Genomic DNA, 27,866 nt, shown 5'->3' on the forward strand with positions numbered 1-27,866 from the left:
GATGAATTGCAAAAATATCTGAATGTTACAAACATGCTAATCAAAACTTTCAAATGACCAGTAGCAGTTAGCTGCTCAGATGAGGAGGCAGGGCAGGGATTCCTGAAGTCCTGCCCTTGAATGGGCGGCTGCTGGAGGACACAGAGAAGGGAAGTCCGTGCTCTTGAGAGACCTGGCATTAAACCATTCCTGCCCTTCGCTAGTCACAATTCAGCAAAGAGCCAATAGATGGCATCAAGAGAACAAGCTTCTGGAGCTGGCCTTGCCCCCTTTACCCCTACTGATGATCACTGATGATCAGAGATCAGGAGCTGAGAATTCTGTGCTGGGAAAGCAATCGAGTTTGCCTTATTTGACAAACATAGATGAGAGAATGTTTAAAGGCCTTTTGATTTTAAACGTACCATTGCAAATGAGGCATTTTGTCTGAGTGGACGTCCCTGGTTGTCCATTGCTTAGGTGAAGTTGGTTGTATGGGGTTTACTCAGAAAAAGAGCAGACTTTCTGCTACATATGTGGCAACCTTGGTGCTGATTCAGGTGCAGTTTCAAACTTATAATTTTTGTGCACCCCTCATTTTAGGAGTTGGCATATGGAATGCTGAATTCAGCTGCCGCAGAATATTTGTTGGGGCACTAACAGTAATAAAGAAAAAACACTGTGGTGCTGACCAAGGTCCTGAACCTGTTAGCAATTCAGAAGGGCACAGAGGTCCTCCCGGACCAGGACAGCAAAAGGCTTTAACCCAGTTACCCTTTGCATGGCTGTGGCACCTCAGCCATTGACGGTTTTGTTTTGCAGAATTGGTTGCCTGGCCAAGCACATGACTGAGAGTCAGCCCGCCCGGCACCTCCTCAATTAGCCACAATTAGCTGCAGCAAGTTAGGTAAATGTATGCAAACATCAGTGGGGTTCCGGCTCTTGTTTTGAGCTTCCCATGGGAGCAAAAAAAAAAAGCATTCTGGTGACTGTCTTCGTGGCTCGTCAAACCTCAAGTAAGATGGAAGAGCAGGTGAGAACGCAGCTACTCATTAAAAGGCTTCTGCTGAACCAAATGCTATTACTCGGAGACAAAACCTAACAAATCTCTTTACAAAGAACGACAGCTCCTGATGGAATCACCGGAGCCTGTAAGCCACCCCTCCCTCTTCTTTCTGGAATTGGGTCCCTGAGAACTGATTGCTCCTGACAGCCAACCCAGAATATTGCCAACACTTCAGCAGAAGCTGTGGGGCTGAGAGATTAGGTGGAAAGGCTGAGCTACTTAAGTGGGGAAATGGGACAACACACCAGACCATGAGCCAACTGCAATGATAAAGGACACCCTAGGCGTCTGAGGATTGCCCTAAAACCCTCTCTGCCCCAAAATGCCACTCCAAAATATCCCAAAGGCTACACCTGGGCACTTTCTGGGTTGATTTTTTTGCCCATTTCTAGTCTTCTGACGACTCGTGGGGGGATGGTTGTGGTGGTTTGGCGGCCAAGTCCCCTGAGATTGCCACCTGGATTTAACCTGTCAGATGTGATTCAGAGGACCAGAACCCCTGGAATCCGGCACAGGTGAGCCCATGAAAACCAGTGGCCTTCTCCCAGCCCAACTCCAGCTCAAGATGCAGTGGCAAGAGACTCCTCTGCAGCTGCCCAGAAGAAGCCGAGATGTTTATTGAAAGAAATCCGGGAGAAAAAGAATCCCTCGGGATCTCCTTAGAAGAGGAAAGGGGAAAACTGGATGCCAGGGCTTCTTCTTGCTCTGTGCTGGTCTCTTCTCCCTTCTGGTCCGAGAGGCCTCCTTTGGATCAACTGCAAGCCACCAGGGCACCCTAAGCAAGGGAGGAAATAGAGAACATTGCTTTGAGCATTCTGTTGCAACACATCCTCCCACATGAGCAGTCAGGGAAAAACACCAGGAGCATCGGATTGTTGTTCAAATTGACCCGTTTCTCTCCTCTCTTGCTACCCACCTCTTCCCAGACAGCTGGATTGCCAGGGAAAGATCTGGGCTCCCCATTTGGATCTGTCTGCATGAACATTCATTCATCATGTCAAAATAGCCAGAATTAAAATAAGTCCTATCATGATGAGCTGTTCTAAATGTTCCTTGGGATCAGGCAGAGAAACTGAGTGAGAACACTTGTTCACTGTATACAGTGGTGCCCCGCATAACGAGCAATTCGTTTAACGACGAATCCGCATAGCGACGTGTTTTTTGCGATCGCAAAAGCGATCGCATAACAATGTTTTTAATGGCAAAATATCGCATTGCAATGATCGGTAAGAGTTTTGCTTACCGATTTTCGCACTGCGATGTTTTTTTTAACAGCTGATCGCCGGTTCCAAAATGGCCACCTGGTAAAAAAAATGGCCCGTCCGCTGTGTTTTCGCGCCCTTTCCTCGCTTACCGGCAGCGAAAATGGTGGCTGCATGGAGGATCTTTGCATAACAGAGAGTTTTTTGCCCATAGGAACGCATTAAATGTGTTTTAATGCATTCCTATGGGCTTGTTTGCCCCGCATAGCGACGAATCCGTATTTTTTTGGAACAGATTATCGTCGCTATGCAGGGCACCAGTGTACATGCTTGGTTTCTTCATGGATTGTGCTGGTTGCATATCTTACCCTGAGGAGAGGCACAGAGATCAGTACTGGGATCTGTAGTACACACACACCCAGCCAGATTTCCCCAAAAATCTTGGCAGCCAAAAATAGGGCTGTGACAAACCCAGACCTACTGGGATCTGCCACACGTTAACTAAGCTGCCACCAACCATTCCCTATAAGAAGTCACACAGACCAGGGATGGATTTTTAACCAATAAAAGAATAAGGTTTATTTAAATACAACACACAGGGAAAATAAAACGATCAGGTGAATAAGATAAAGTAACGTGGCTTATTCTCATTCATACATGCATACAGTTTGGTTCACACAGAACCCTTAACTTGAAGCACAGACCCTGAACCTATCAGTTCTGGCTAACCAACAGACACCTGAACCTATCAGGTTGGTACTCTGACACACAGTAGTACCCTGTCTGACACACAGACTCCCACACCAGCTTCTTCTTCCCAGCTGCTGCTTCGTCACATCCCAGCGTCTCAACTTCTCCACACAGGCTTCACATATATATACAGTACAGCCCCTCCTCCTGATGTCCCGCCTTCCACTCCCCATAGGATGGAACTTTCCCTCCAAACCCATGACAGACAGGTAACATCAGTGCTGTATGTAACAAGGGCCAGGGAGGAATGAGGAAGCGCATCTGCCACTGAGGTGCAAGATCTGAAAAGACAACTCCCAAAAGAGAATTGAGGTGGTGTAAAACCACTTTAGCTTCTTCTGCACATTATGGGAGCTATCCAAGGTCCTGAATCCTATTTAGGCAATAGATTCATCATGCCAGTTTATGACTGTAAAGTGCAACTTTCATTAGGCATCCTTCAGTCTCAAGAGACGATGGTAACCTGCTCTGAATAGAGGACTTGGAACAGCGTCTCGTGTTTGGCTGAGAAGACCAATTCCAGAGGGACCATCCCTTCCACAATGAAGACAAATACTGTCTGTCCCCTGTCCAGCTCCCTGATTTGGCTGCTTTCGGGACTGCCTCTTTGCCTCGGCCTGCTGGAGAAGGGTCTCTTCAAATTGGGAGAGGCCGTGATGCAACGCCTGCCTCCAGGCTGAATGCTCAGAGGTCAGGGTTTCCCATCTGTGGAGGTCAATTCCTAATGCCTTCAGATCCCACTTGCAGAGATCCTTGCATCGCAGCTAGGGTCTCCCTCTGGGGCCATTTCCCTGCACTAATTCTCCATACAGGAGATCTTTAGGAATCCAACCGTCAGCCATTCTCACGACATGCCCGAGCTAACGTAGACGTTGCTGTTTCAGTAATGTATACATGCTAAAAATCCCAGCTTGTTCTAGGATGACTCTATTTGAAACTTTCTCCTGCCAGGTGATACCAAAAATGCACCGGAGACAGCACATATGGAAAGTATTCAGCTTCCTCTCCTGACATGCACAGAGGGTCCAGGACTTGCTGCAGTACAGGAGTGTGCTCAGGACACAGGCTCTATAGACCTGGATTTTGGTGTATGCCGTCAGCTTCTTATTAAACCATACTCTCTTTGTGAGTCTAGAGAACATGGTAGCTGCTTTGCCAGTGCATTTATCCAGCTCGACATCTAGGAAGAGTGTGTCAGAGATTGTTGAGCTAAGGTACACAAAGTCATGAATAACCTCCAATTCTTGTGTGGAGATGATAATAGAGGGAGATGAGTCCATGCCCTGTCCCATGACTTGTGTTATCTTCAGGCTGATTGTTAGTCCAAAGTCTGGGCAGGCCTTGCTAAAACGATTCATGAGTTGTTGACGGTCCTGCATGCATTTCAGTTGGACTTTGGTCTTTGCTCTCAATCTAGAGAGATTAAAGAGCTTTCCATCTGATGTAGTCTGGAGATAGACACCTTCTGTTGCAGTTCCAAAGGTGTGCTTCAGCATGACAGCAAAAAAGATCCCAAACAGGGTTGGCACAGTTTTACTCCACTTCAGATGTCAAAGGGATCTGATGTTGAGCCATCAAAAACTACAGTGCCCGTCATTCCCTCATGAAAGGACCTGATGATGTTAAGGAGTCAAGGTGGACATCCAGTCTTGGGAATTATTTTAAAAAGGCCATTCCTGCTAACCAAATCAAAGGCCTTTGTAAGATCTATGGAGGCCACAAAGAGTGGCTGTCATTGTTCCCTACATTTCTCCTGCAGTAAAGTACAACTTTAAAGTGTGACTTAAATAGTGGGTGGAGAAAGTCCTTGGTTTGAATTTCTCCTCTGGCTTGGTAAAGTCACCATCCTATCACCTCCAGCTCCTTCCCTTAAAACTAGCACTCACAAGCGTGGAAAAAATACAGGCCTCCCCAAAGCAGTTTCTTTTATCATTCCAGTTGGATAATGTCAGTAAAGAACCAAGTATAGCTACTATTAGTAAATGGTAATTCAAAGAAATGGGTATAGATGCTGTTCAAGGCTTACCTCAAGAAACTGGAATGTAGGATTAATTGATACTGTACTGAAAATTGGAAATACAGGCAGTCCAACAGCAAGGCGCCCTGGAATTAATCAATCACATTTTATCAGGCACTGGAGACCATATAGTGATGCAGACGGTGTCTGGTCCCCTCACCTTCCTGAACTTCAGGAAGCAAATTAAAACCTGGCTTTTTAATCAAGGGCTTTGAAGCCTCGTTCTTTCTTTTTTTTTTTTTTTTTTTAATTTCAAGACAATTCTGCTATAGCCCTGTGGTGATGATCTGTTCTCAATGTTTGAGTCAGTTGTCTTCACTTAGCCATCATTGAACATTCGTGATGCTTGTTAAATAGCTGTTTTTGTCTATACCTTTATTTTACTCTCTCTCTTTTTGCACCCACCCAGAAGAGTGGCTTCCTGCTAGATCTGTGGGGTCTCAGTCCAACAAAGTAAGAAAGAAAGAAGCAAAGAAATGGAGGCTGGTTTCAAGAGCCAGGGCCTATGTCTGGACTCTGAATTGATTTCTCAGCCTGTGAAGAAGGGCTACATAATAATTGACAAGATTTTAATTGCCTTTCTGAAGACAAAACCACTTCTGTCTGGCACTGGAATAAGGCTAATTTTGGTGCTAGGCATGTCTTCCTGGGGAGAGAGAGTTCTATAACAGGGACTCTTTCCCTCTCTTCTCATGAGAGACAGAGATAGTGAAAGGACAAGCACATGACCTCACAGAAGGGGCCTATCTCTGTTTCCTTAGAAGCCAGCCAGATGCCTCCAGCAAACCCAAAAAGAGGCTGTGGAGCCAACAGCCCCTGCCCACTGCTACCACACAGCTTCTTGAATCCTTCCTGGGGTCTTACCATTGAAAACAGGCAAAAAGGTTTCTCCCAGCAAGTTGGCACAATGCGATTCAAGACTGGAAACCTGCAAGGGAGCAAAGAAGTGAAAGGTGGACATTCAAGCATAGGAAGCCGCCCTATGTTGGGTGTAACTATAGATCTGTCCACATGTTAGTAACTCTCCAGTGGTTTAAACAAGGACAGTGTTCATTCAACCCTTCATGGAAGTTCAAGGGGACTTCCGCCTGCAAAGCAGAGCACGTGCCCCAACACAGAGCCATTTCCCCTTCCCCTGTTTATACTTCAAGTAATGTACCCAAAAGTGCATTAGAGCATCCTTGAAAGCAAGAAGATTAAGGTCCAAGAAAAGATCAACTTACATCATCAGAGGCCCCAGCATCAGAAGATATCAGCTCCAGTGCATTGCTGAAGAACAGAAAAAGACAAGAACTTCCAGCTAAAACTGCCAAGTAGCTGCTTTCATGTCTACATGGACAATCCTTGTCACATCTCGCTTTAGCTGAACTCCATTAGCCCCTGACTCAGACCATGATAAATTCCTCTCCTGAAAATTGCCTTCTGGTGCCTGACAGACAGCTCCTTCTCTCCCCTCCAAAATATGCCTGGAAGGCTGTTTTGTCCGAGGCCTCTGATTGTTGGTGCCCAGCAAAGCTTTCCAGAATTGAAGATTTTGATGAGGGACCCAGCAGATCCCTTCAAAATAGGTGCAATCCTTCCGGGTGCACAGATAGACTCTTCCAAGAGGATCTGTAAACCATCCCACATGGCAACTTTCCTTCCAAAGCTGGCATTGGAACAGCTTTTCCATTAGCCTGAATCAGAGACCCAGATCGGAGAAGCATTTGATGGCAAATGTCCTCCTCCTATGATTCTAAGTAGAAAACCTGGCCCCAAAAGTTGCCTCTTCTTGCCCAAATCCAATCCTGGATGGGAAATGGAGGACAGAAAGGAATGGCTTTGTCTTACCCAGTGATGGATGCCATGAAGATCACTTTTCCATTCACAAAAGACAGCACAGCACTCAAAGTGACTCTCTGGAAACACACATTTGAAAACCTTTAGCGGGTAGCAGAGTTTGGTCAAACTGAAAGGTTATCCTTTCAATATGGCAGAAACCAGTGGCGTTGGGGGCATTTTTGGTGCTAAGCAAAGCATCCTGTCATCCAGAAGTTGCTACTTACGCTTCTCATGACGAGGACGAAATAGGTAGATCCATCTGCGTTTCTGATGAAAAACTCAACTTTGAGAGCGGCAGTGATGACGATGCCGTTGGGTCCGAAAACGATCGCTGGATTCGCTTCAGTGGAAATTCGAATGTTCAAGACACCCTAGGGGGAAAAATGAGATACGTATCCAATCATCACCCTAGTTTCTAAAAAAGAAGAGCTAAAATGGGTAGGGGGATTGCTTTGCCCCCACCCCCCACCCTCCGGGATTAGTCCCCAAATAAAAATCACGTACCGCAGAGACAATTCCTTGGTTCTGAAAAGAAAAGGGAAAAAGAGGATACTCAATACAGAATCTTGGAAAAACTACCATTTGTCTTCCTAGGAAAATATACACAGCAGTTAAGAGGTGGGCCACGTTCAATGTTCATGTGGCGTGTGTGTACATGTTTCATGATTTGTTCTTTTCTAGGGCTTCAACATATTCTCCAAAACAACACTATCTTAAATAGGAATTTCCCCCTTTGAAATATTTTCAACCTAATCTCAGAGTTCATGCTCAACCCTAAAAAGATCACTAGAAGAGCAGAGGAGCATTAGCAAAGGTCCACCATCTTTCCAGTACTCCCTTGTCCCAGTTCTATTGAGGGGAAGGATCCCAGCATCCACTTGTTACATACAGCACTGATGTTACCTGTCTGTCATGGGTTGGAGGGAAAGTTCCATCCTATGGGGAGTGGAAGGCGGGACATCAGGAGGAGGGGCTGTACTGTATATATATGTGGAGCGTGTGTGGAGAGTTTAGGAGACGCTGGGATGTGACGAAGCAGCAGCTGGGAAGAAGAAGCTGGTGTGGGAGTCTGTGTGTCAGACAGGGTACTACTGTGTGTCAGAGTACCAACCTGATAGGTTCAGGTGTCTGTTGGTCAGCCAGAACTGATAGGTTCAGGGTCTGTGCTTCAAGTTAAGGGTTCTGTGTGAACCAAACTGTATGCATGTATGAATGAGAATAAGCCACGTTACTTTATCTTATTCACCTGATTATTTTATTTTCCCCTGTGTGTTGTATTTAAATAAACCTTGTTCTTTTATTTGTTTAGTAAAATCCATCCCTGGTCTGTGTGACTTCTTATAGGGAATGGTTGGTGGCAGCTTAGTTAACGTGTGGCAGATCCCAGTAGGTCTGGGTTTGTCACATTGATTGGTGTCCAGCGTGTGGGATACGACTGGTCCAGTTGTCCAGTGGTCCAGCAAAGCCTTGGCAAGTGTGCCCAGAGCAAGGGGGGTCTAGTCAGGGACAATCTGAGGCGCGTAGGTAATCTTCTAGGTGTACCTCACGGGGAGGTGCGCTAGTGGAAGAACGTGCCAACTGGGGAGACTAGATTAGGGTGCTCTGAGGCAGCCTGGTTTTGGCGGGAAAAAGCTGAGGCAAAACTGTATAGTAACAGTGATCTAGCCTGCCTGCTGAGAGGCCTAGCAGAGGGGGGTAGACTCTGGCTCGCAACTGTTGCAAGTTAAGTGCTGAAGAACAGCAGCAATCTATAGAAAGCTGGTTCTGAGGCAAAAGAGAAAAAAAGTGGTCGTTTTATTTTGAGGCTTGACTTTTTAAAGCAGCTTGTTCTGAGGGGGGATTATGCCCTTGACTCGAAGCCAAGTGGCAGAAATGGGTGAAGTGAAAGACCCCCAGATTGACCAAGGTTCTGAGGATGAATTTGGCTCAGTGCAGGGTGACAGCACAGGAGAGCAGAACCCAGAACTCAGAAAGATACTCCTAGCCCAACAGCATGAACTGAGGGTGAGGGAAATGGAGGAAAGGGAAAGAGAAAGGCAAAGACAATTTGAATTGGAATTGCAGAGAGAGAAGATGGCGTTTGAATTAAGAAAATTGGAAATGATGAACCAGAACAATAATAACAATAGGGATTCTGAGGGAGGCCAATTGTCTAAGGCTGACCTGAAGAAATTCCCTGTGTACCACAAGGGAGATTGTCCTGAGGTGTTCTTTTCCTTAGTGGAAAGAGCGTTTGTGGACTTCTCAGTAAGGGAAACTGAGAAGATGACCATCATGCGATCTTTAATCAGTGGCAGCCTGGCAGAAGTCTATGCCGAGATGCCTGAGGAACTGATGAAAGATTTTGCAGAGTTTAAAAAACTGGTGTTTGCAAGACATGGGATAAATGCGGAACAGCTGAGACAAAGATTCAGGTCCCTCACCAAGAAACCAGAACAGACTTTTACCCAAGTGGGGGCCCAATTGGTGAGGCTGCTTGAGAAATGGCTATCTCAGGAGGGGACAGAGACCTTTCAGCAGCTGAAAGATTTGATAGCGCTGGAACAGTTCTATTCAGTCCTGCATGGGGAATTGAAATTCCAGGTGAGGGAAAGGAAACCGAAATCTGTGGCAGAAGCCGCCGAGATTGCAGATTTTATTTCCCAGATAAGAAAGCCCTTGGGTGAGGGGAAATCTGTAGGTAAACCCAAAGAAACCTACAGCAAGTACTCTCAGGGACCAGGGAAAAGCCAGCAAGGGGGAGGGGCCCATGGTGAAGGGAAGCCCTCAGACATGAAACCAAGACCTCAGATTTTGGAGGGAAAACCAAAGCAGGATGAGAAAGACTCAAAATACACTAGAAAATGTTATTTCTGTCAGGGAAAGGGCCATCTAATCTCAGAGTGTGAGAAATTAAAGCAGCTAAAAGGAATGGTGCCTCAGGATTCGAGTGGAACCAAGCCAAAAGCTGTGTTCTGTGTCCAGAAAGAGCAAGGCTCATTGTCACTGAGGGAGCCTGTTGCCATGGCGACTCAATCTGGAACAGCTACCTCTGCTGATCAGGCTGAGGAAAATGGTCCTCTTGTAGAAGTCAGGCGCTGCCTGCTGGTGAGAACAGATTCTCAGTTGTTTGAGACAGCAGGGGTGGACGTAGGAATACTTGACCGGCAGTATAGGGGGCTGCGGGACACTTGTTCCCAGGTGACCCTGTGCCATCCAGATATTATTCCTAGGGAGTATGTAATCCCAAATGAGAGCATGAAGGTGGCAGGGATTGAGGGGCAGATAATCTCACTGCCAGTCGCGGAGGTACCTGTGAACTTTCAAGGCTGGAGGGGAGTTTGGCGGCTAGCGATTTCATCGACTCTGCCAGCAGCCGTGCTCGTGGGAAATGACCTGGCTGAACATGTGAAAAGGGTGCTAGTGATTACACGCTCACAAGCCACCACGGGGACAGTTCAAGGGGGTAATGATGAGCCAGAGACGGAAGCAGGTGGGGGGAGTTCAGAAGCTGTGGTGGAAACCTTGACCACAGACAGCCGATTTGGACAAGAGCAAAAGGCAGACGCCACTCTCCAGAAGTGTTTTGAACAGGTGACTGACGCCCAGCTAACACCTGAAACCCCAGTGAGATTTCTGGAGAAAAAGGGGATTTTATATAGAGAGACCCTGAGGAATATCTCAAAAGGGGGAGATGGGATCAGAAGTCAGCTGGTGGTACCTGAAAAGTATCGCCCCATGATCTTACAAAGGGGGCACTCTGACATGTTTGCTGCACACTTAGGGGTGAACAAAACACAGCAGAGAATCACACAGAATTTCTACTGGCCTGACATAGGGAAGCAGATCAGGGAGTTCTGTAAACAATGTGATGTGTGTCAAAGGCAGGGGAATAGCCGCGACAGGACCAAAGCAAAGTTGTGCCCTTTGCCTGTGATTGACACTCCGTTCAAATGCATAGGGGTGGATATTGTGGGACCTTTGCCCAAGGCCACAAAGAGGGGGAACAGGTTCATTCTCACCATTGTGGACCATGCCACGAGGTACCCTGAAGCCATACCCTTGACTAACATTGAAACTAACACAGTGGCAGATGCCTTGGTGGGGTATATGTCCAGGATGGGATTTGCCTCAGAAATAATCACAGATTTGGGAGCATCATTCACATCGAAGCTCATGAAACGCTTATGGCAAATCTGTGGAATTAAGCACAAGGAAACCACTGCCTATCATCCTGAAAGTAATGGGTTAACTGAGAAGTTCAATGGGACTCTAATGCGCATGATTAGGGCTTACTTGGCAGAGAATCCAAACAATTGGGACCAGAAGCTGCAATCCCTTTTGTTTGCTTATCGATCAGTGCCACAAGCCAGTACCGGGTTCAGTCCGTTTGAACTTTTATTTGGGAGAAGGGTGAAAGGGCCCCTTGATTTGATCAAGCAAGATTGGGAGCAGATCACCCAGGATGACCCACAAGACGTTGTGACATATATAGACTCTTTAAGGAAGGACCTAAAGAGAAACCTAGAGCTAGCAGCAGAGACCCTGCAAGCTCAAAAGGTCAGAAAGAAAGATTGGGATGACCAGGAAGGCGGGGAGAGGCACTTAAACCCAGGGGAGGAAGTGCTTTGGCCTAGGCCTTGCAGAGAGAGCAAACTGCAGCTGGGTATCCCAGAAAGAAAATACTTGGGTCACATGGTAGGGGGAGGAGTGATAAAACCCCTGGAGGCCAAAATAGAAGCAGTTCGTGATTGGCCCAGACCCAACACCAAGAAAAAAGTCAAATCATTTCTTGGGTTGGTGGGCTACTACAGAAAGTTCATCCCGAGGTTTGGCGAGATTGCGGCTCCGCTGACCGATCTGACGAGGAAGAAGACTGATGACCGCATCCCGTGGACCAGCGACTGTGAGGCGGCGTTCCAGAGGTTGAAGGAGGCGTTAATCAACTATCCAGTGCTGCGTGCTCCAGACTTCGACCGGGAGTTCATCATCTACACCGATGCGTCTAACAGCGGGGTAGGAGCAGTTCTGTGCCAGGAGGATGAGAATGGTGACCAGCATCCAGTGTCCTACCTGAGTAGGAAACTTCAAAAAGGTGAGAGTCATTTGGCAACCGTGGAGAAGGAGTGTTTGGCCATAGTCTACGCGATCCAGAAGGCCAAGCCTTACATCTGGGGAAGACATTTTGTTCTGTGCACTGACCATTCACCACTGCAATGGTTAAAGACAATGAAAACCCACAATAGCAAACTTATGAGGTGGGCTTTAAATCTGCAGGACTATGACTTTGAAGTGAAGGTGGTCAGAGGGTCAGTGAACTGTGTTGCTGACGCCTTGTCAAGAAAACCTGAAGAATGAAGACGGCGAAAGAAACATGGACTATGTATATATTTTGATGACAAAAAGTTAAATGTACCTGTTTTTTGAACTTGGTTTGTATGAATAAAGGTAAATTGATGTAATGTATATGGTAAATGTTTAAATGCCTAATTGCTATGGTTAACTTAGAATGTAAGTATAAGTAAGTATGATATTGTATGTATAACTGTTTTGTGTATTTTATCCAGGTTGTTTTTTGGGAAAAAGCACCTTAGCTTTCCCCCTACAAAACAACTTATAAAGAGGGGAGGTGTTACATACAGCACTGATGTTACCTGTCTGTCATGGGTTGGAGGGAAAGTTCCATCCTATGGGGAGTGGAAGGCGGGACATCAGGAGGAGGGGCTGTACTGTATATATATGTGGAGCGTGTGTGGAGAGTTTAGGAGACGCTGGGATGTGACGAAGCAGCAGCTGGGAAGAAGAAGCTGGTGTGGGAGTCTGTGTGTCAGACAGGGTACTACTGTGTGTCAGAGTACCAACCTGATAGGTTCAGGTGTCTGTTGGTCAGCCAGAACTGATAGGTTCAGGGTCTGTGCTTCAAGTTAAGGGTTCTGTGTGAACCAAACTGTATGCATGTATGAATGAGAATAAGCCACGTTACTTTATCTTATTCACCTGATTATTTTATTTTCCCCTGTGTGTTGTATTTAAATAAACCTTGTTCTTTTATTTGTTTAAAAATCCATCCCTGGTCTGTGTGACTTCTTATAGGGAATGGTTGGTGGCAGCTTAGTAAACGTGTGGCAGATCCCAGTAGGTCTGGGTTTGTCACACCACTTTTCCCTGCCAAGGCTCTGAAGGTGCACTTTTACGCCCCACCAGGATCTCTTAGTTTGTACAAGAAAAGAGTAGAAATTCAGCAGTGTTTTTTCAGATATATTACATTGGGGGGGGGGGGGGGAGCTTGAATTTCTGCCTGCTCTTAAATGCACTGAGTGTCTGTTAGAGGAAATATAGGAGGTAACCATATAAGAAAGGATCCATGGGAGAACCTCTTCTTGAGAGCCATTGCGTCTCACTCTTTTGGAAGTCAACCCTTCGGAAGGTTGCTTTTGCAATGGCCAAGCAAGTAAAACAGTGGGACTCATGCCAAGCTATGTTTCTAAAAACTCACTCACCTTAGAAAGGACAAGAGCCAAAATGGCACTCCTCAGTTCATCGGCTCCACTGAACTGTTTCAGAAAAGGGGAGAGGGAAAGAAGATGGCATTACATGGACTCGAAGAGCCATCTCCTCACTATGCATAGTAGTAAGGATTAACAGTGGGATGACATTGAACATTCGAGGTATCATAAAATGGTGAAGAATGCATCACTCAGTTCTCTTACAGCACAGAAGTTTCTCCCTGCCTTTAACCAACTGGGATTCCTCCTGGTCCAAAGAGCCCCACCTGCCTTCGAAGGATCCATTCCGTTCGTCGAATCCACCCCTCCACAATTTCTAGCAGTTCCGTTGACCTGCCAGCCCAGTCCACGCCAACACCTGCTCACCTTGTCTGGGGTGCAGCTCAGTTCTTGGGGCTCTTTTGGAGCTAAAACGGACAGCACAATGTTGAAGAGTTCTGGATGGAAAGACTGGCAGGACTTAAAGTTGGCCAGGCAGGGCGGGTTGATGGAGCTGGCTGAGTCAGGAATGGAGAGAATCCCTTGGCCCGGCACCTCAACATCGATCTAGAAAAGAGAAGAAAATGATGGCCTGTTACTGTATGTCTTCCTTTAGTAGTATAGGTCAGTGGTTCTTAACCTTTGTTACTCAGGTGTTTTTGAACTGCAACTCCCAGAAACCTCAGCCAGCAGAGCTGATGGTGAAGGCTTCTGGGAGCTGCAGTCCAAAAACATCTGAGTAACAAAGGTTAAGAACCACTGGTATAGGCGAGCATTTGAGCACCACTGAGTTTTAGTGCAAACAGGTGAGGGCTCACACCTCAGAAGGACATTGCTTTTTGGTCAACTTCACTGATACTTACATACACATCGACAGCAGTGAAGGTGTCGGAGACGGAGGGCAACCTTGCCATTGTACACCTCAGAGTCGCGTAGGGCCCCAAGGGAAGGGCTGAGAGGAGGAAAGAAGGAACGAGCTATGATGTCAAGACACCCCCAGCGGAGATCTCTCTGAACCCACCCTGTTGGTTCCTCCCTGTTTTCCTTGGCCTCTTGGGTCGAGCTGTTTGTTGTGCCGCTGTCCCCATTGGCTTCCATGGAACTCTTGGCCCTTTCAGGTGAGAGAGGTAGGATGATGGACTGAGGTTTTCATCAAGAGTCATAAATTGCACACCAGTCGCTACATGGCTCATCCAAGGCATTCTGGAGCTGTGGTGCCACCTGAGGGATAGATGTTCTCATTTGGGGGCAAGAAAATCTTCAGCTATTTCTTTCCTTTCTTCCCTTTCTTTCCTTGTTTCCTTCTTTCATGTTTTCCCTTCTTCTAGTCCTGACTATGCTGGGAAATAACTCATCTCCTCCTCCATTCTGAGAATTGCTCCCATAACATTCCGTCTCTGTGCTTGTCACATTAAAACTAGATTGATGTTCCCGTGGCGTGTGCGTCTGGGGAAAACAGCAGAATATTAAATTCGGCAGGACAGATAGTTTATTGCATATATTTTCAAACAAGAGCAACTTCACTGAGATGAATGGCCACTGATCGCCCTATGTGAAGAAAGACAGCATATAATTAATTCATTAATCAATAAATCAATGTTGCCATTCCGTTCAAAGGAATAGACAAGGAAACGTTTTCAGAGTGGCAGAAAGGGAAAGTGAGTGGGGAGAGACGTTCTGTGTAGGACAGGATCAGATGCAAAAATCTTACCGTTAATACTGTTGAAGAGGAAATCTTTTGCCAAGTAAATGACAGTCTTCAGAACACCACATATCTGAAGGAGGAAAGGCACAGATCAGACTGCCAGCCAAGACCTCAACCCTTCTGGAAGCTTTCCTTGCCCTGGGTTTGAAATGTCTGTACTGTGGATGGGACACCCACACTTCACCACTACTGTATTTCCTACGTGATGGGGCAGCCTTTGTTAATACATGCCCAGCCCATCACATAAAAAATGAGGGTGGAATGTGGGTGTCCCGTCCACAGGAGCATCTGGAGACCAGATCCCTTCCTTTCCATGATGTGATATGGTGTGGTATAGTACGCTACAGTACAATAAGATATGGTACGATAGAATACAATATGATATGATAGTACTTTTTAACTTGAAAGGCAGTCCTACAGCACAGGGGCAGGATCTGTTCTCAATCATCCCAGAGTGCAGGGTGCATAATAATGGCCTCAAGCTATGGGAAGCCGGATTTCAGGTGAATATCAGGAAAAACCTCCTAACTGTTAGAGCAGTACAACAACGGAACCCATAACCTTGGGAGGAGATGGTGAGTGCTCCAACGCTGTGGAGGCCTTCAAGAGAAGCTTAGACCACTCCCTGTCAGATCTCCTTTGATTCAGATCCCTGCCTTGAGCAACGGGCTGGGCTGGATGGCCTTAGAGGCACCCTTCCAACCTCACTCTTCTATGATTATATCATTTTATGACTCCAGAATTCCCAGATACGGCTCAGCTGGCTGGGGATGCCAGGAATTATTACTCTAAACCATAACATTTCCATTAGTTTTTAAAAGAGAGTGGCTAGCCAGGAGGTCCTTAGCCCAGGTGCCCCAACAGAGAAAAATGTGTCTGTCATACTAAGGAGCTGTCTGGCAGATGGGGGTAGGAGAGAGAACAGCAACTGTGAACCGGGAATGATGCAGAGGCCAGGATCACAAACGATAACAGGATACCCAGAGAGATGGGGGCCTCCCTAAGATCAGGAAGGCTTTAACCCTTTCTTGTTCCTGCCTTCCATTGAACTGTTATTCAATGGCGTCCTGTCTCTGAAATAGAACAGGGACCCTACAGCCATCCTGTGTGGCAAGAAGCTTCCTTAACCTTCTTGGCACCATGTTTTTTGGAAGCACAAAGAACAGCCATTGTGACCTCTGCTGAAAACATCCTGATCCTTCCTCTCTTCTCAGGCACATATGTATTTTAGAGACACCCATGCCCTTTTATTGTCCATTCGTTCCCTTCTCTCCATCTGGCAGTATATTTTATAGGGCTGTATGAGCTGTTTGCATGAGCATTGGTTTGGACTTTGTGAATGTCTGCTAACTCCTAACAGAGCACAGCAGAGGAATAAAACTGAGACCAACCCCAGGGAGTGAACAGGAAGAGCTAACAGGAGATTGATGGGGAAGAGGTAGTTGGGAAAGGTAGTAAAGAAAGAGTCTACTGGAGGGAGAGACAACCCTGATGGTTGATGGGGATTTCAGAGGTAATTGAACTGGTAGGGTGAGTTTGTTACCATTCTTAAAGCAGGCTGCATTTTTCAGTGCTGCCCCATTCAAAGGCTCTCAACATAAACACATTCTTCCTTTTCAATCAGATAACAGTCTGACACAGTGGTTTCATCGGTGGACATACCTGGAGGTTTATGTCAGCAATGATGGAGTCCTGTATTTTATCCAGAAGGGATGCTGAAAGTGTGCTGCAATATAAAACAAGAAGCACATGAAACCTGCTTTTTTTGTATGTATGGGGTGTATGGGGGATGTGCATATAAGGGAGCAGGGAAAGGAGGGAAAAGAGCAGAGAGAGAGAGAGAAAAGGGAGGGGGAAAAGAGGGGGCAGTTTGTCCCGGCCAAAAATGACTGACTGGCTGACACTTGAGAGGGTTTTGCAAAGCATTTAATAAAGAAATGGTGCTAAATAGGGGAGCTTTAAATGCAGTGTTTTATTTCGTGAGGTTACGCTGAGTCTCGAAGCCATCCTATAAGGCAATCCAGGCATTTGCTCTGAGGAAAACAGCCTGTTCTTGCTTTCAGGGAACAATCTGTCCACAAATCACAGAGAAGATAAGACCTTATCCCATGCATCAGGAATGGGTCGGGTCCTGGGAGACCGAGCCAAGGTTTCTTGTCAGTTTGGTGGGATAACAAACAAACACACCATGTCAGGCCCGTGGCTCAGCCAGACTGAGAAAGATCTGGTGGTGGAGACTGGCCCTTAAATCCCCGTGGGGCTCTTTGGCAGGACCCAGGTTCCTTTTGCATGTGAAGAACTTGACAACTCACTGGTTTGCAACAACAAGCGACAACAGTCAGAAACCTTTTACCGAAAAGGTGCCGATACTCACCTACTCAAGAGGGTGGTTGTAATAGCTCCAAAATTAGCACCACATTCATGAAAGATAATGTCTAGGGAACCGTTCTGGAAGTTTGTACGTTCATATTTGACTCGGAACGTCACTTCCAGTGAGAGGCTGACCAGGTTCGAGGGATCAAGCAGGCTGAAAAGACACAGACAAGAAAGAAAGAGACACTCCTTCACATTCTCCCACCCTGCAGGGTAGCTTTTTTGAGCGAGAATCCGAAAGCTGGAACTTTTAAATCTCGCCTTGGGTCCATTCGAGGAGAAAGACAGGGTAAAATTATTTTAAATACAGAAATAGTGTCCAGGGGGGAGAAAGCATCAAAATGAACACTCACTCTTTTTTTAAAAAGAGAGGGTTCTGTATTGGCCTGTTTCGGCATCAACAAACTGAAAAAGGAAATTAAAATGTATAATAGCATACCTCACATGTTGAACTTTGAAAGTTACTTTTTAAATGTGTTTAATTAAGGTATGTTTTCAAGCCTCCTCATCTCATTTCCCTTAATATTAATTACTATATTTTTCCGTGTATAAGACAATACTTTTCTCTAAAATGTTTAAAATAAAGTTTTAGGGTCGTCTTATACACAGACTAAGGAGGGGGAGGGATTAAAGCACTCTGATCCCTGCTTTCCCTCTCCACTTCCTTTGCAAAAAGTGGAGGAGGAAAGCAGGAATCAAAGCACTTTGATGATTCCTGCTTTCCCCCTCCACTTTTTGCAAAGGAAGTGGAGGGGGAAAAGCACTTTTTTGTGAAGAAACTGGAGGGGAAAAGAACTTTCTGTGCAAGAAAGTGCTTTCCTGATCCACTTTCCTCACAAGAAGGTGCTTTGCAAGAAAGTGGAGGGGGAAAGCAGGAATCACTTTGATGAATTGCTTTCATGATTCCTGCTTTCCCCCTCCACTTTCTTCCAAAGAAAGAAATTCTGGGTTAGAAAAGCGTGGGGGGGCATCTTATACATGGGGGTATATTATATGGCACAATAGAAATGGGAAAGATCTTGTTATATTTTTGGTTGTTGTGGTTTTCCGGGCTGTTTGGCCATGTTCGGGATGGTTTTCTTCCTAACATTTCACTAGTCTCTGTGGTCGGCATCTTCAGAGGACAGGAGTTAGAACTATGTCTCTATAGTGGCAGTCTAGCTCCTGCCCTCTGAAGATGCCAGCAGAATGCTAGGAAGAAAAACCTCCAGAACACGGCCAAACAGCCCAAAAAACCTGTAACCACCATTGGATCCTGGCCTTGAAAGCCTTTGAGAACACATCTTGTTATATTACTTTTTCTTAAGTATAACTAAAAGGCAATCAGAATAAGAACAAATTAGATTGCACCCAGCAAATAATGCTGTTGCAACCTACCATGTCTTTTTTGTAGTATAATATAGGTACGCTTTAATTACAAACACCAAAAATACAACAAGCTAGTATACAACATTACTTCTAACACCTTACTACCAAACTCTGCTAAAATAGCAATTGGACCTTTTAAACTCTTCCTGGGGTGACCCTTGTCATGAACCGTGATTTTAAGTGCATGCAATGATAAGAGGCTACAGTTCATGAAAGTGTCTCCTAGATGGCTTCTGGTGATTTTCACAACTTGAAAAAACTCATGAAATCAATAAATGGAGCTTTGGTGGGCTGGTCCAAATCTCTCTTAGGGTGCCATCAGGCAGCCATACAGTATATTCCCTATTTTGACCTGCATGTGACACAAGCTAATCTCTGGCGACCAGACAACATACAGGAAAGTGCAAAACAGTCTGACCATGCTCTAAACATTTCCATCCAACAGCTTGGTTTTTCTTCTTGTTTTGAAGCTGGTCTGCAATGATCAAGAAGCGGATCACATTCCACAGAAGGGGGTCCCCCACAACCCAGTGCAATCCAACATGATCCTAGTAGATCACCATCTGATCCTCTGATTGGTTCATTGGGTTTTACTAACAAACATCTGCTTTTACAAAAATCTAAAATAGAAAATGGGGAGAGCACTGTGGAAACCTTCCAATCCCAATACTCACGTATGGCCAATGATGTTCAAGCAGACAGAGAGAGACACATCAAGACCTGATGGCACCAGTGCTCCTTCATAACTGGTAACTTCAAGGTTCCCAATTCTGAGCCTGAAGAGAGAAGTTGGCACACAGTGAAAAAGAGGCAGCAGTCCAGATGAAAACAGTGGCCAAGCCATAGATGGCCCTGCCTCTTGCATTTGGTCCAGAGGCATGGCCAAAGATGCTTCCAAGCCAGTCTCTGCGAGACATCTGCTTCGAAGGGGTCCCAAGGGTCTGACTTTGCCCACCCTCAAGTGCCACATTGCTCCTAGCACCTTGCATGGTCCCACTGATAAAAGATTGGCCAAACCTTTTCTTTTCACAAAGGCCTGTGGTTCCTGACTTACCCTGTAATGCTATTGGCCTGATCAAGGAGTTCTCCGAAGTTCACATCAGAAAGTGAAATCCCTTTCAAGTGGTTCAGGAGAAGCCCATCGTGCAGCATGGCAGAGATGATGACTGAAAAGCAAATGGTGCACATGTGGCCAAGAGCAAGAGGTGGACTGAGAGATGCAGCTGGGCTTCAGCGGCTACTATGGGTGCCTTCAAACAGCACATGATTGTTGGCAGGCTCCGGAAAAAGGTTTATGTCAAAGAGACGGCTGCCAGTAAAGTTCAGCTAACCCGACGTCTTTATTATTGTGCCTTACACTTTGCTGATTCTCGTGAATTTGTACACGATCGGCTTGCATATGGCTTTCCCTCGGAGGCGCTCAGCAGGCCACACAAGACGACCAGCCCCAGAATCTTCCACATCTTCCTCTTCTCACACCTGCCGGGAAAAGTACTTCTTAGTGCAACCTATGCGAGGAAAGAATCATCCTCCGTCATTCAAGTGTGAATGGATAACTGGGGATGGGGAGAGACAATGGGTGGATGGGTCGTAGAAACCAGAACTATAAATGACAGCGGAAGAGGACACGGAGAAGTGGGTTGGGAGAAGGAAGCAGGCAGGTTCTGCCAGCTAGAAGGTGGAACCTCAAATGCTGCCAGGATCAGCCCCCCAGCAATGGGGCTCTTCCCTCAGCCATAGTCCAGCCCAGGCTGCTTCTGCCAGGGTCGCCTATATTGTCATCAGGATCCCTTCCTGGCTCCCTCCTCCCCTGAGCCCCATCTGCAGCAGCTGAAGGGTTGGTCCCTGCTGGGCCTCAGCTGGTTGAATGGGCTTGCTGAATCTGGTCCCCGCTCATTCAAGACGGGCGAGTCGGAGGTTCTTCGGAAAACTGAGGGCAGGGCTTGGGAATGGCTGCCCATAAGGTGACCCTTCAATGTACACCACCTCCAGCACCAGACCAAGAAGCGCATAGCAGCCCCCATTTGGTCCAGCAGGCCCACCCTATCCAGCCCTGTGCAGAGCACCACTTTGGCTGCCTTCTTCCTGGCTCTCATACATACGCTCAGAGATGCCTCCAGAATCCTGGTATTTTAAAAAAACCTCCCAATAGTTAATGTCACTCTTTTACACCGTTTAATTCAAACCCAATATGTACAGAATAAACTCATGATTTCCTTCTTTTCCCATTTTAGGCCAGTTGCAAAAAAAAAGTGTGAACACCCCATCCTCAGCCAGGACTCTGCTCTTTCCACTTTTACCTACTTTTTCCGTAACGTCCAGCCTGAAGAAGACTTCTGCTTACTGCAATACAGAACTCTTTTTTTAATCATAAAAGGGCATTTCCAGGAAGAAAAAACACCCCAAAATTTGGCTTATGGTGGATCACCATTATTGGCTTTGTTTCAGTTGACACTTTCCTTGATTCTAAGGAACCTCTTTCTTTCTTTTCTTTGCCATCTTGAAAAATTTAATTAATTCACTAACTGATATTATAAACTTTGTGTATATTTGTATGTTTTATTTATGTATCTGGAAGCCACCTAGAGTGGTCGCAAGACCAGATGGGCGGGGTATAAATTAAATAAATAAATAAATAAAACAAACCTCTCCAGTAACTTCATTTCCCAGCAGAGCTTCCCTGAGGTAGGACATTGAAAAGTTACCTGTGGCCGTCGCTCAAAGCTGAGAGTTGAATGCTTCTTCAGAGCTGGTTGCTGCCTCTGCCTTTTCCTGCTCTGTGACTTCAGCTTAGAGCCAACCACATTTTGAAACTAAGACCCTTCCAAGAATGAGGAAAAAAATTGGGCAACTTCATGCCCTCCATGAATTTTACGAGCTAGCGGGGAGCTTGTTTTCACCGGTCCACAAAACATCTAGACAAACAAACTTGAACTCATTCTGGAGTGGCAGGTTTGTCCATAAATTTCCTGCATTCACCCTGAACTTAAATCTCCAGGTTTCTGCGAAACTCACAAGTGTAGTTGTATAGCTAGGTCTAGGGTTTTGTATCCTTTTGAATAATGTTGGATCTGTCCACAAGTGGTCCACAATCTTTTTAATGCCAAGGACCGGTTTTGCTGAAGATCATTCTTCCAATGGCCGGGGGGGGGGGGGGTGCGCCGCTGCCAGCATCTGTGAATGGGGGGTGGGGGGTGTCCGTGCATGGGGGTACTTGCTATACAATCCGTTCCAGCATTTTAAAAAAACACCAATATATATATAAATTAATTAAAATAAACAGAGCAAGTCCCACACTGGGACTGCAAAACAAACAAACAAAAAAACACAAATCCAAAAACAAAAAAACGCAGCACAGAAACATAACCCCCTCCAGTCCAAACCCACCCTCCAAAACCCACCCAGAATGCCCGGAAAGCGTTCAACGTTGAAAATAAAGAATTGGAAAAACCTGGGACTGTACTGCTTGCCCAAGGCCACCCAGGCTGGCTCTTCTTTCAGGAGGTCCAGTGGGGGAATCAAACTCCCGACTTCTGGCTCTGCAGCCAGAAATCTAATTCACTGAGCTTGGTGGGAGCCTCCAACGAGCCTTCCTGAATTTCTTTGGCATTTCTCTTGTCGTATGTTCTCCCCTGGACTGCCAGAGAGACCAACGAGGGGGGTCCCTGATCAAATCAAGCCTGAACTTTCTTTGGATGCAAACATGTTGAAGCTGAGGCTGTCCAACTTTGGCCACATCCTGAGAAGTCAAGATTCTCTGGGAAAGAAAAGCATGATGGGGAAGGGTTCATTCCACCTCCCGAGTTCCACTGCAATGGAGGACAGCATCCTGACTCCTCTGCAGCCCTGGGACAGACTCACTATCAAAAGCTCTCTTAAACCGCTCTCCACATCCTTGGCACTTAAAACTGGTGATGTTTTTAAAAAGGAAAAAAAGGGTTTTAAGTGTGATTAACTGCAATGGGAGATATGTTTTCAAACAAAGTGTATTAGAGATCAAACCAGCTGACCTGTCACCTGTATGATCTATGAACTTGTTAGCAAAGACTAAAACTCAGTTTCAGCAGGAAAAAATAGTTGTCTTTGAAAAATGATTTATGTGAGGCCTTCACTCATCTTTATTTTGAACAAACAGAGAGGACGATGCAACAAAAGACCTGGTCTATGCAGGACAGCCGAAATAGAAGATTTTGCCCTCTATTATTGGCAACTACATGCCTGTATTAAAGATTATTTAGTCCCTTTCCTTGACAGTATGAAAGTTGAATTTCCTATGGCTAATGCAGGAGCAGGTGATACCTTTACTTGACCATTAAGAATAAATAATTTTTAAAAGCCAGCAAGCTTTTGGTGATAAATCATCTTCTTCAAGATTTCATCCAGTTCTTTCTTATAGCCTGCCTGTCCTTTGTTTCAAGAGACAGGCCATAAATTTGAAACCACGAGCTTAGGAGAAGCTTGAAACCAACTTGTATGCGGACATGGCCTCAATATCATCCCAGCCATGTGGATCTGGGACCTTAATAATAGCACATAAGTTTGGAACGACCCACAAGAACTTGACACACAGCCTTGAAGAAGATTAATCCTCAAAAGCTCGCTGTTTGTTGTTTGCTTTATACTGTATTCTTAATAGTCAAATAAAGGCATCGCCTCTTCTTGCATTTGTATCATTTCGATTTGCTGATCATGCAGCCTTTTCCTGATTTTTCTCTAGGGCAAGTGTCCAAACAATTTGGGGGGGGGGGGCTCTCTTCTCTGATAAAGCAGCCTCTCTAAGGAAGAAGGAAGAAGCAAAGCAAAAAAGCAAAGCATGCTGCTTATATACCGCCCCGTAGCGCTTCAAGCACTCTCTGGGCGGTTTACAATTTAATTATGCAGGCTACACATTGCCCCCCCCCCCAGCAAGCTGGGTACTCATTTTACCGACCTCGGAAGGATAGAAGGCTGAGTCAAGGATAGAAGGCTGAGCCGGCTACCTGGGATTTGAACCCCAGGTCGTGAGCAGTTTAGCTGCGATTTAACCACTGCGCCACGAGAAGCATCTGTTTGGTTGAGCCATGGAATGTTTTTATCCCTAGTTAGGTTTAACTGGAAGGACAGAAGCCTGTTTTCTTATGATGAAACTGAACAGCTGAAGTGCATCTCTAACTTGAGTATTTTATAATTGCAACCCTTTGCAAGCTGAATGTTCGCTGTTGTTTTTTGTTATTAGCCTGTGGAATTAGGGTTGCCAGACATCCAGCAAAGAGAGGACATGTCCTCCTTTTGAAGCTAAAATACTCTGTCCGGCAGGCAAAGCTAAAAAGCTTTAAAATGTCCGGCTTTTCTATCTTCACCCCTTTCCCCTGCAGCCAAACCTCAAAATGTAAATCACCTCTCCCTCCTTCCTTGGTTGTAAGGCATTTGTTTGTAAATCTGCTTGTAAATCCTCCGTTCTGATCGGACTCAGAGATAAGCCAGTTTAATTGGTCCCCCGCTGTGCAACAAAGCCTGGGGCAATCAATGACTGATTGGGGGGGAGGTGACTGAGAGCACAAGGTAAAACTTCAATTAAGAAGGGAAGAAAGGTGCAAGAGAGCGACTGGTGGCTTGACAAAGCTTGTTTAAAAGTAAGATTGTAGAAAATTTAGGAAGGGAGGGAGGGTGTATGTGAGTGAGAAAGAGACTGACTTTTATAAAACCATGAAAAAAGGTTGTGACTGCAAGGGAGAGAAGGCTCAAAGGTGCGAGGGAGGGATGGGTGGAAATGGACAAGAGAGGAAATGGACACAGTGAACTGAAGCAACTGATTGTTTGAACATTGAGGAAGGGAGAGGGAGAGAGACACACACAGAGAGAGACTTGACTTTTCCATAAAACCATGAAAAAAGGGAACATTGCAAAATTTAATCTCCATTGCATTTAGCTCTGCTGAGAACAGCAAGTATTTCAAGATTCTATTTAGACTCTAAATTTGGGTAGAACTGGAATATTTAGCAGACACCTAGTAAAAGACAACTGACACACCTCTGGGACTAGATTTCTGAAGTGTGTAGCAATCATGTTTCTCTGTTTCTCATGCCCATAGCAGGCAAAAGTATCATAGCTTATTCCCAAATCTGAATCCCAGTCTCTCTCTGCTCCTGGTCCTGCTTTGACTGCAACACCAAACAAAAGGTCTTACATACAAACAAAAGACTGTGGCTTTCTTTATTGAGCCAATCCATCTCACGTGCTGGAAAACAGTTCTCCCAGATTAATAAAAAGTGAAAAGGTAGTAATTGTACAATTAGCTGTTTAAATAAAGTTCTTTGGTATTTTGAAAAAAAGCCTCCATTGTATTTATTTAATTTTTTAACATGACTGTTTCTTGGTCAGTTCACTAAGAGACGTTTATCGGCAGGAATTGTAATAAAATTGTATTGATTGCGGGATTAATATGGATTAAAATGAAACATTCAATATGTCCTCCTTTGTCCTCCTTTTTGTCTTTCTATGTCCTCCTTTAGGTACCCATGTATCTGGCAACCCTATGTGGAATGGTCTGAAGGCTCCTTCAACAAAGAATCTCCTAATACAACTTTTCTTTTTTAAGAAGAGGTCTTATAGAAGAAACTAACACCCTACAATATTTTGGGGAAACCCCCCCTCCCTGCCTACCTGGAGGTCAGCTTTTTCCTTTCCTAGTCTGAGAAAGGGAGGGGGGGTTCCTTCTTCTTCCTGACCCTCCTCCCTCTCCCCCCTGCCTCCCTCTCCCACTAAAACCCCTGGGGGGGGGGGGCTTACCTGCAGCTTCCCTTTCCAGAATCAATGGCGGGGGGGGGGGAGGGAGGTTGAAGACAGACAATCCCTAAATCCTGGAAAAGGGGACACACCCTTTGGAAGTGTTGACTCTGCGTTTCCCTCTGGATGATGAAAAAAAGAAGGAACAGGAAAGGACTCTGAGGCACCACTACCACCACCACCAGCCGCCTAGAGTGGTCCGGTGGTCCAGAGAGGAGGGGTATAAATCAAATAAATAAATAAATAAATATTTTTGGGCGCAAACCCCCCCTCTCTCCTGGTTTCTTTCCCTCCTGCTTTAGGAATTCCAACTCAGTGGTATTAACCCTTAGCTGCCCACATTGACACTGGCTTTCCCAAAATAAGCTTATTCTTTTTCTTTCTTTTTTTTTTTTCTTTTCTTTTTTCGCTTCTCAGATCCTGGGATGTGTTTCTCTCTGCTGGTTTTGCAGGAAGGGCTCCATGGCTGCCCTGAGCAGCGTGGACAGGCCCCGTGGCAGAAGGCAGGAGCCCGGGAAATTCAAATGGCCTCCCCGGCCGGCTTTTTTTCTTTTTTTTGTAATGGTTGCTGCTGGGGAAATTAAGCTGGCCTCCCTCCTCCCTAGCCCCTTCTGCCCGAGCCCCTCCCGCCCCGCCCCCCACAGAAGCTTCCATGGCTTTGAGCCTCCACAGCTCTGAGGCACCACCAGCAGCAGCAATGGATTTTCAAGCTGAGGAAAAGCCCACTCTCCCCCCCCCCCTTCTTTTGTAATGGCTGCCCAGCTGAAGTCTCCTCAGGGATCGTCACCGGGGAACCCTGCAGGACGAGGCCATGTCCCTTAATGAGTGATGCCTAAAAGTTTTTAGACTTTTCAGCGGGGCATAAATCCTGGCTGTTGGGACCCAGGGAAGTCCTCTATGGCTCAGGACCAGACTATTTCAAAGCCTGTCCTCCTGCACTGGATCTGCCCAGGTTTTCACTTGCTGTTGTTGTTGTCATTAAGTCGTGTCCAACTCTTCATGGACCAGAGCACACCAGGCCCTCCTGTCTTCCACTGCCTCCCAGAGTTGGGTCAAATTCATGTTGGTCGCTTCGATGACACTGTCCAACCATCTCATCCTCTGTTGTTCCCTTCTCCTCTTGCCATCACACTTTCCCAAAATCAGGGTCTTTTCCAGGGAGTCTTCTCTTCTCATGAGAGATGGCCAAAGTATTGGAGCCTCAGCTTCAGGATCTGTCCTTCCAGTGAGCACTCAGGGTTGATTTCCTTCAGAACGGATAGTTTTGTTCTCCTTGCAGTCCAGGGGACTCTCAAGAGCCTCCTCCAGCACTACCAGGATTTTCACTAGACAATCTGAAAATCGTCCTTTCTCATTCGGTTTACAATACAACTTAATACCAAACACAGGCCATGAATTACCACACGTGAGATGTAAGCATACACAAGACTCTTCAAGGCAAGGAATGTTGAATGAATAGGCATCCTTCAGTCTCTGCATGGAGGGCTTGGAACAGCGTCTAGTGCGGCTGAGAAGGCCAATTCGAGAGTGACCATCCCTTCCAAACTGAAGACAACTACAATCTGTCCCCTGTCCAGCTCCCTGGTTTTGCTGGTTTCGGGACTGCCTCTTTGCCTCAGCCTGCTGGACAAGGGTCTCTTCAAATTGGGGGAGGCCACGATGCACCGCTACTTGCAAATTCAATATTTCATCCTCTGTTTCATTTTATTCCATATGTCCAAAGAAATGGACTTGATTCACAAAAGCTCATCACATTAAAATATAAGACTTAGTCTTTAAGGTGGTACATGTTTTGGTCTCTCTCTTTTTGTTTTCTTTCCATTTTATTCCTTTAGATTTTGCCTGATATCTTTAAGCCAAGGTGATGATTCACCAGGGGACGTAAAAGATGGCAGAGCAGAGGCGCCTAAGAGGATGGTCAGTGTGGCCTGGAGAATGTGGAAAGGGAGGCACCCCTTTTTCCATCTCTCATAAACTGAGAAATTTGACACACACACCCCACAAGGGTACTTTTGTGACCTCATAAGCCATCTCAGAGCTCCACTCGCAAAACTTTTATTCAAAATTGCTGGTCAAAAAAATCAATGCCTATTTTCTGTTTCTGGGAGACTCAAGAAGTGTCAATTTTCATTCTAGGGCCCTGAAAGTTCCCCCAAAACTCTCCATGCCTTTTTAAAAAAATCTTCAAAGGTGTCCACTCAGCAACTTCCTGGGTTTGTTTTCCATGATCATTTTTGGCCATTTTGAGCCTTGTGAAACCTTGTCAGGGCCCGGGGCTGGGGGGGGGGGACAATGGGGTTCCCACCTTGATTTAACCTCAGATGTCATTCAGAAGTCTGGTACCCCTGATATCAAG

At 45.9% G+C, this 27,866-nt stretch overlaps 2 protein-coding genes across 4 annotated transcripts in view; one reads left to right on the forward strand and one right to left on the reverse strand.

The window, feature by feature from the left end:
• Positions 1–1,632: 1,632 nt before the first annotated feature.
• Positions 1,633–26,100, reverse strand: LOC140706462 (BPI fold-containing family B member 3). 3 transcript variants are annotated; one of them, XM_078392255.1, is made up of 17 exons: positions 25,514–26,100; positions 20,103–20,224; positions 19,800–19,911; positions 19,420–19,521; positions 17,379–17,531; positions 16,667–16,730; positions 15,011–15,074; positions 14,163–14,251; positions 13,687–13,866; positions 13,315–13,368; positions 7,340–7,360; positions 7,060–7,206; positions 6,845–6,912; positions 6,238–6,283; positions 5,879–5,942; positions 5,024–5,100; positions 1,633–1,820 (listed from the first exon to the last, which is right to left on the reverse strand). In XM_078392255.1, exons 2-17 carry the CDS (start codon positions 20,206–20,208, stop codon positions 1,797–1,799), a joined length of 1,371 nt encoding a protein of 456 aa, XP_078248381.1. In that variant the 5' UTR covers positions 20,209–20,224; positions 25,514–26,100; the 3' UTR covers positions 1,633–1,796. The 3 variants fall into 3 exon arrangements, with proteins under 3 accessions (XP_078248381.1, XP_078248383.1, XP_078248382.1); XM_078392257.1 differs by lacking the exon at positions 25,514–26,100 and adding an exon at positions 21,451–21,806; XM_078392256.1 differs by lacking the exon at positions 25,514–26,100 and having other exon boundaries at positions 20,103–21,380.
• The window catches only part of LOC144588812 (uncharacterized), an 856,730-nt gene continuing 841,306 nt past the window's right edge, over positions 12,443–27,866 (forward strand). The window contains exon 1 of the mRNA XM_078392248.1: positions 12,443–12,566. The gene's annotated coding sequence lies outside the window, so the exon portion shown is untranslated. The remainder of the gene's footprint in view (positions 12,567–27,866) is intronic.

The sequence above is a fragment of the Pogona vitticeps genome, chromosome 4 (assembly GCF_051106095.1).
Source record: "Pogona vitticeps strain Pit_001003342236 chromosome 4, PviZW2.1, whole genome shotgun sequence".
In the NCBI taxonomy this organism is placed as follows: domain Eukaryota; kingdom Metazoa; phylum Chordata; class Lepidosauria; order Squamata; family Agamidae; genus Pogona; species Pogona vitticeps.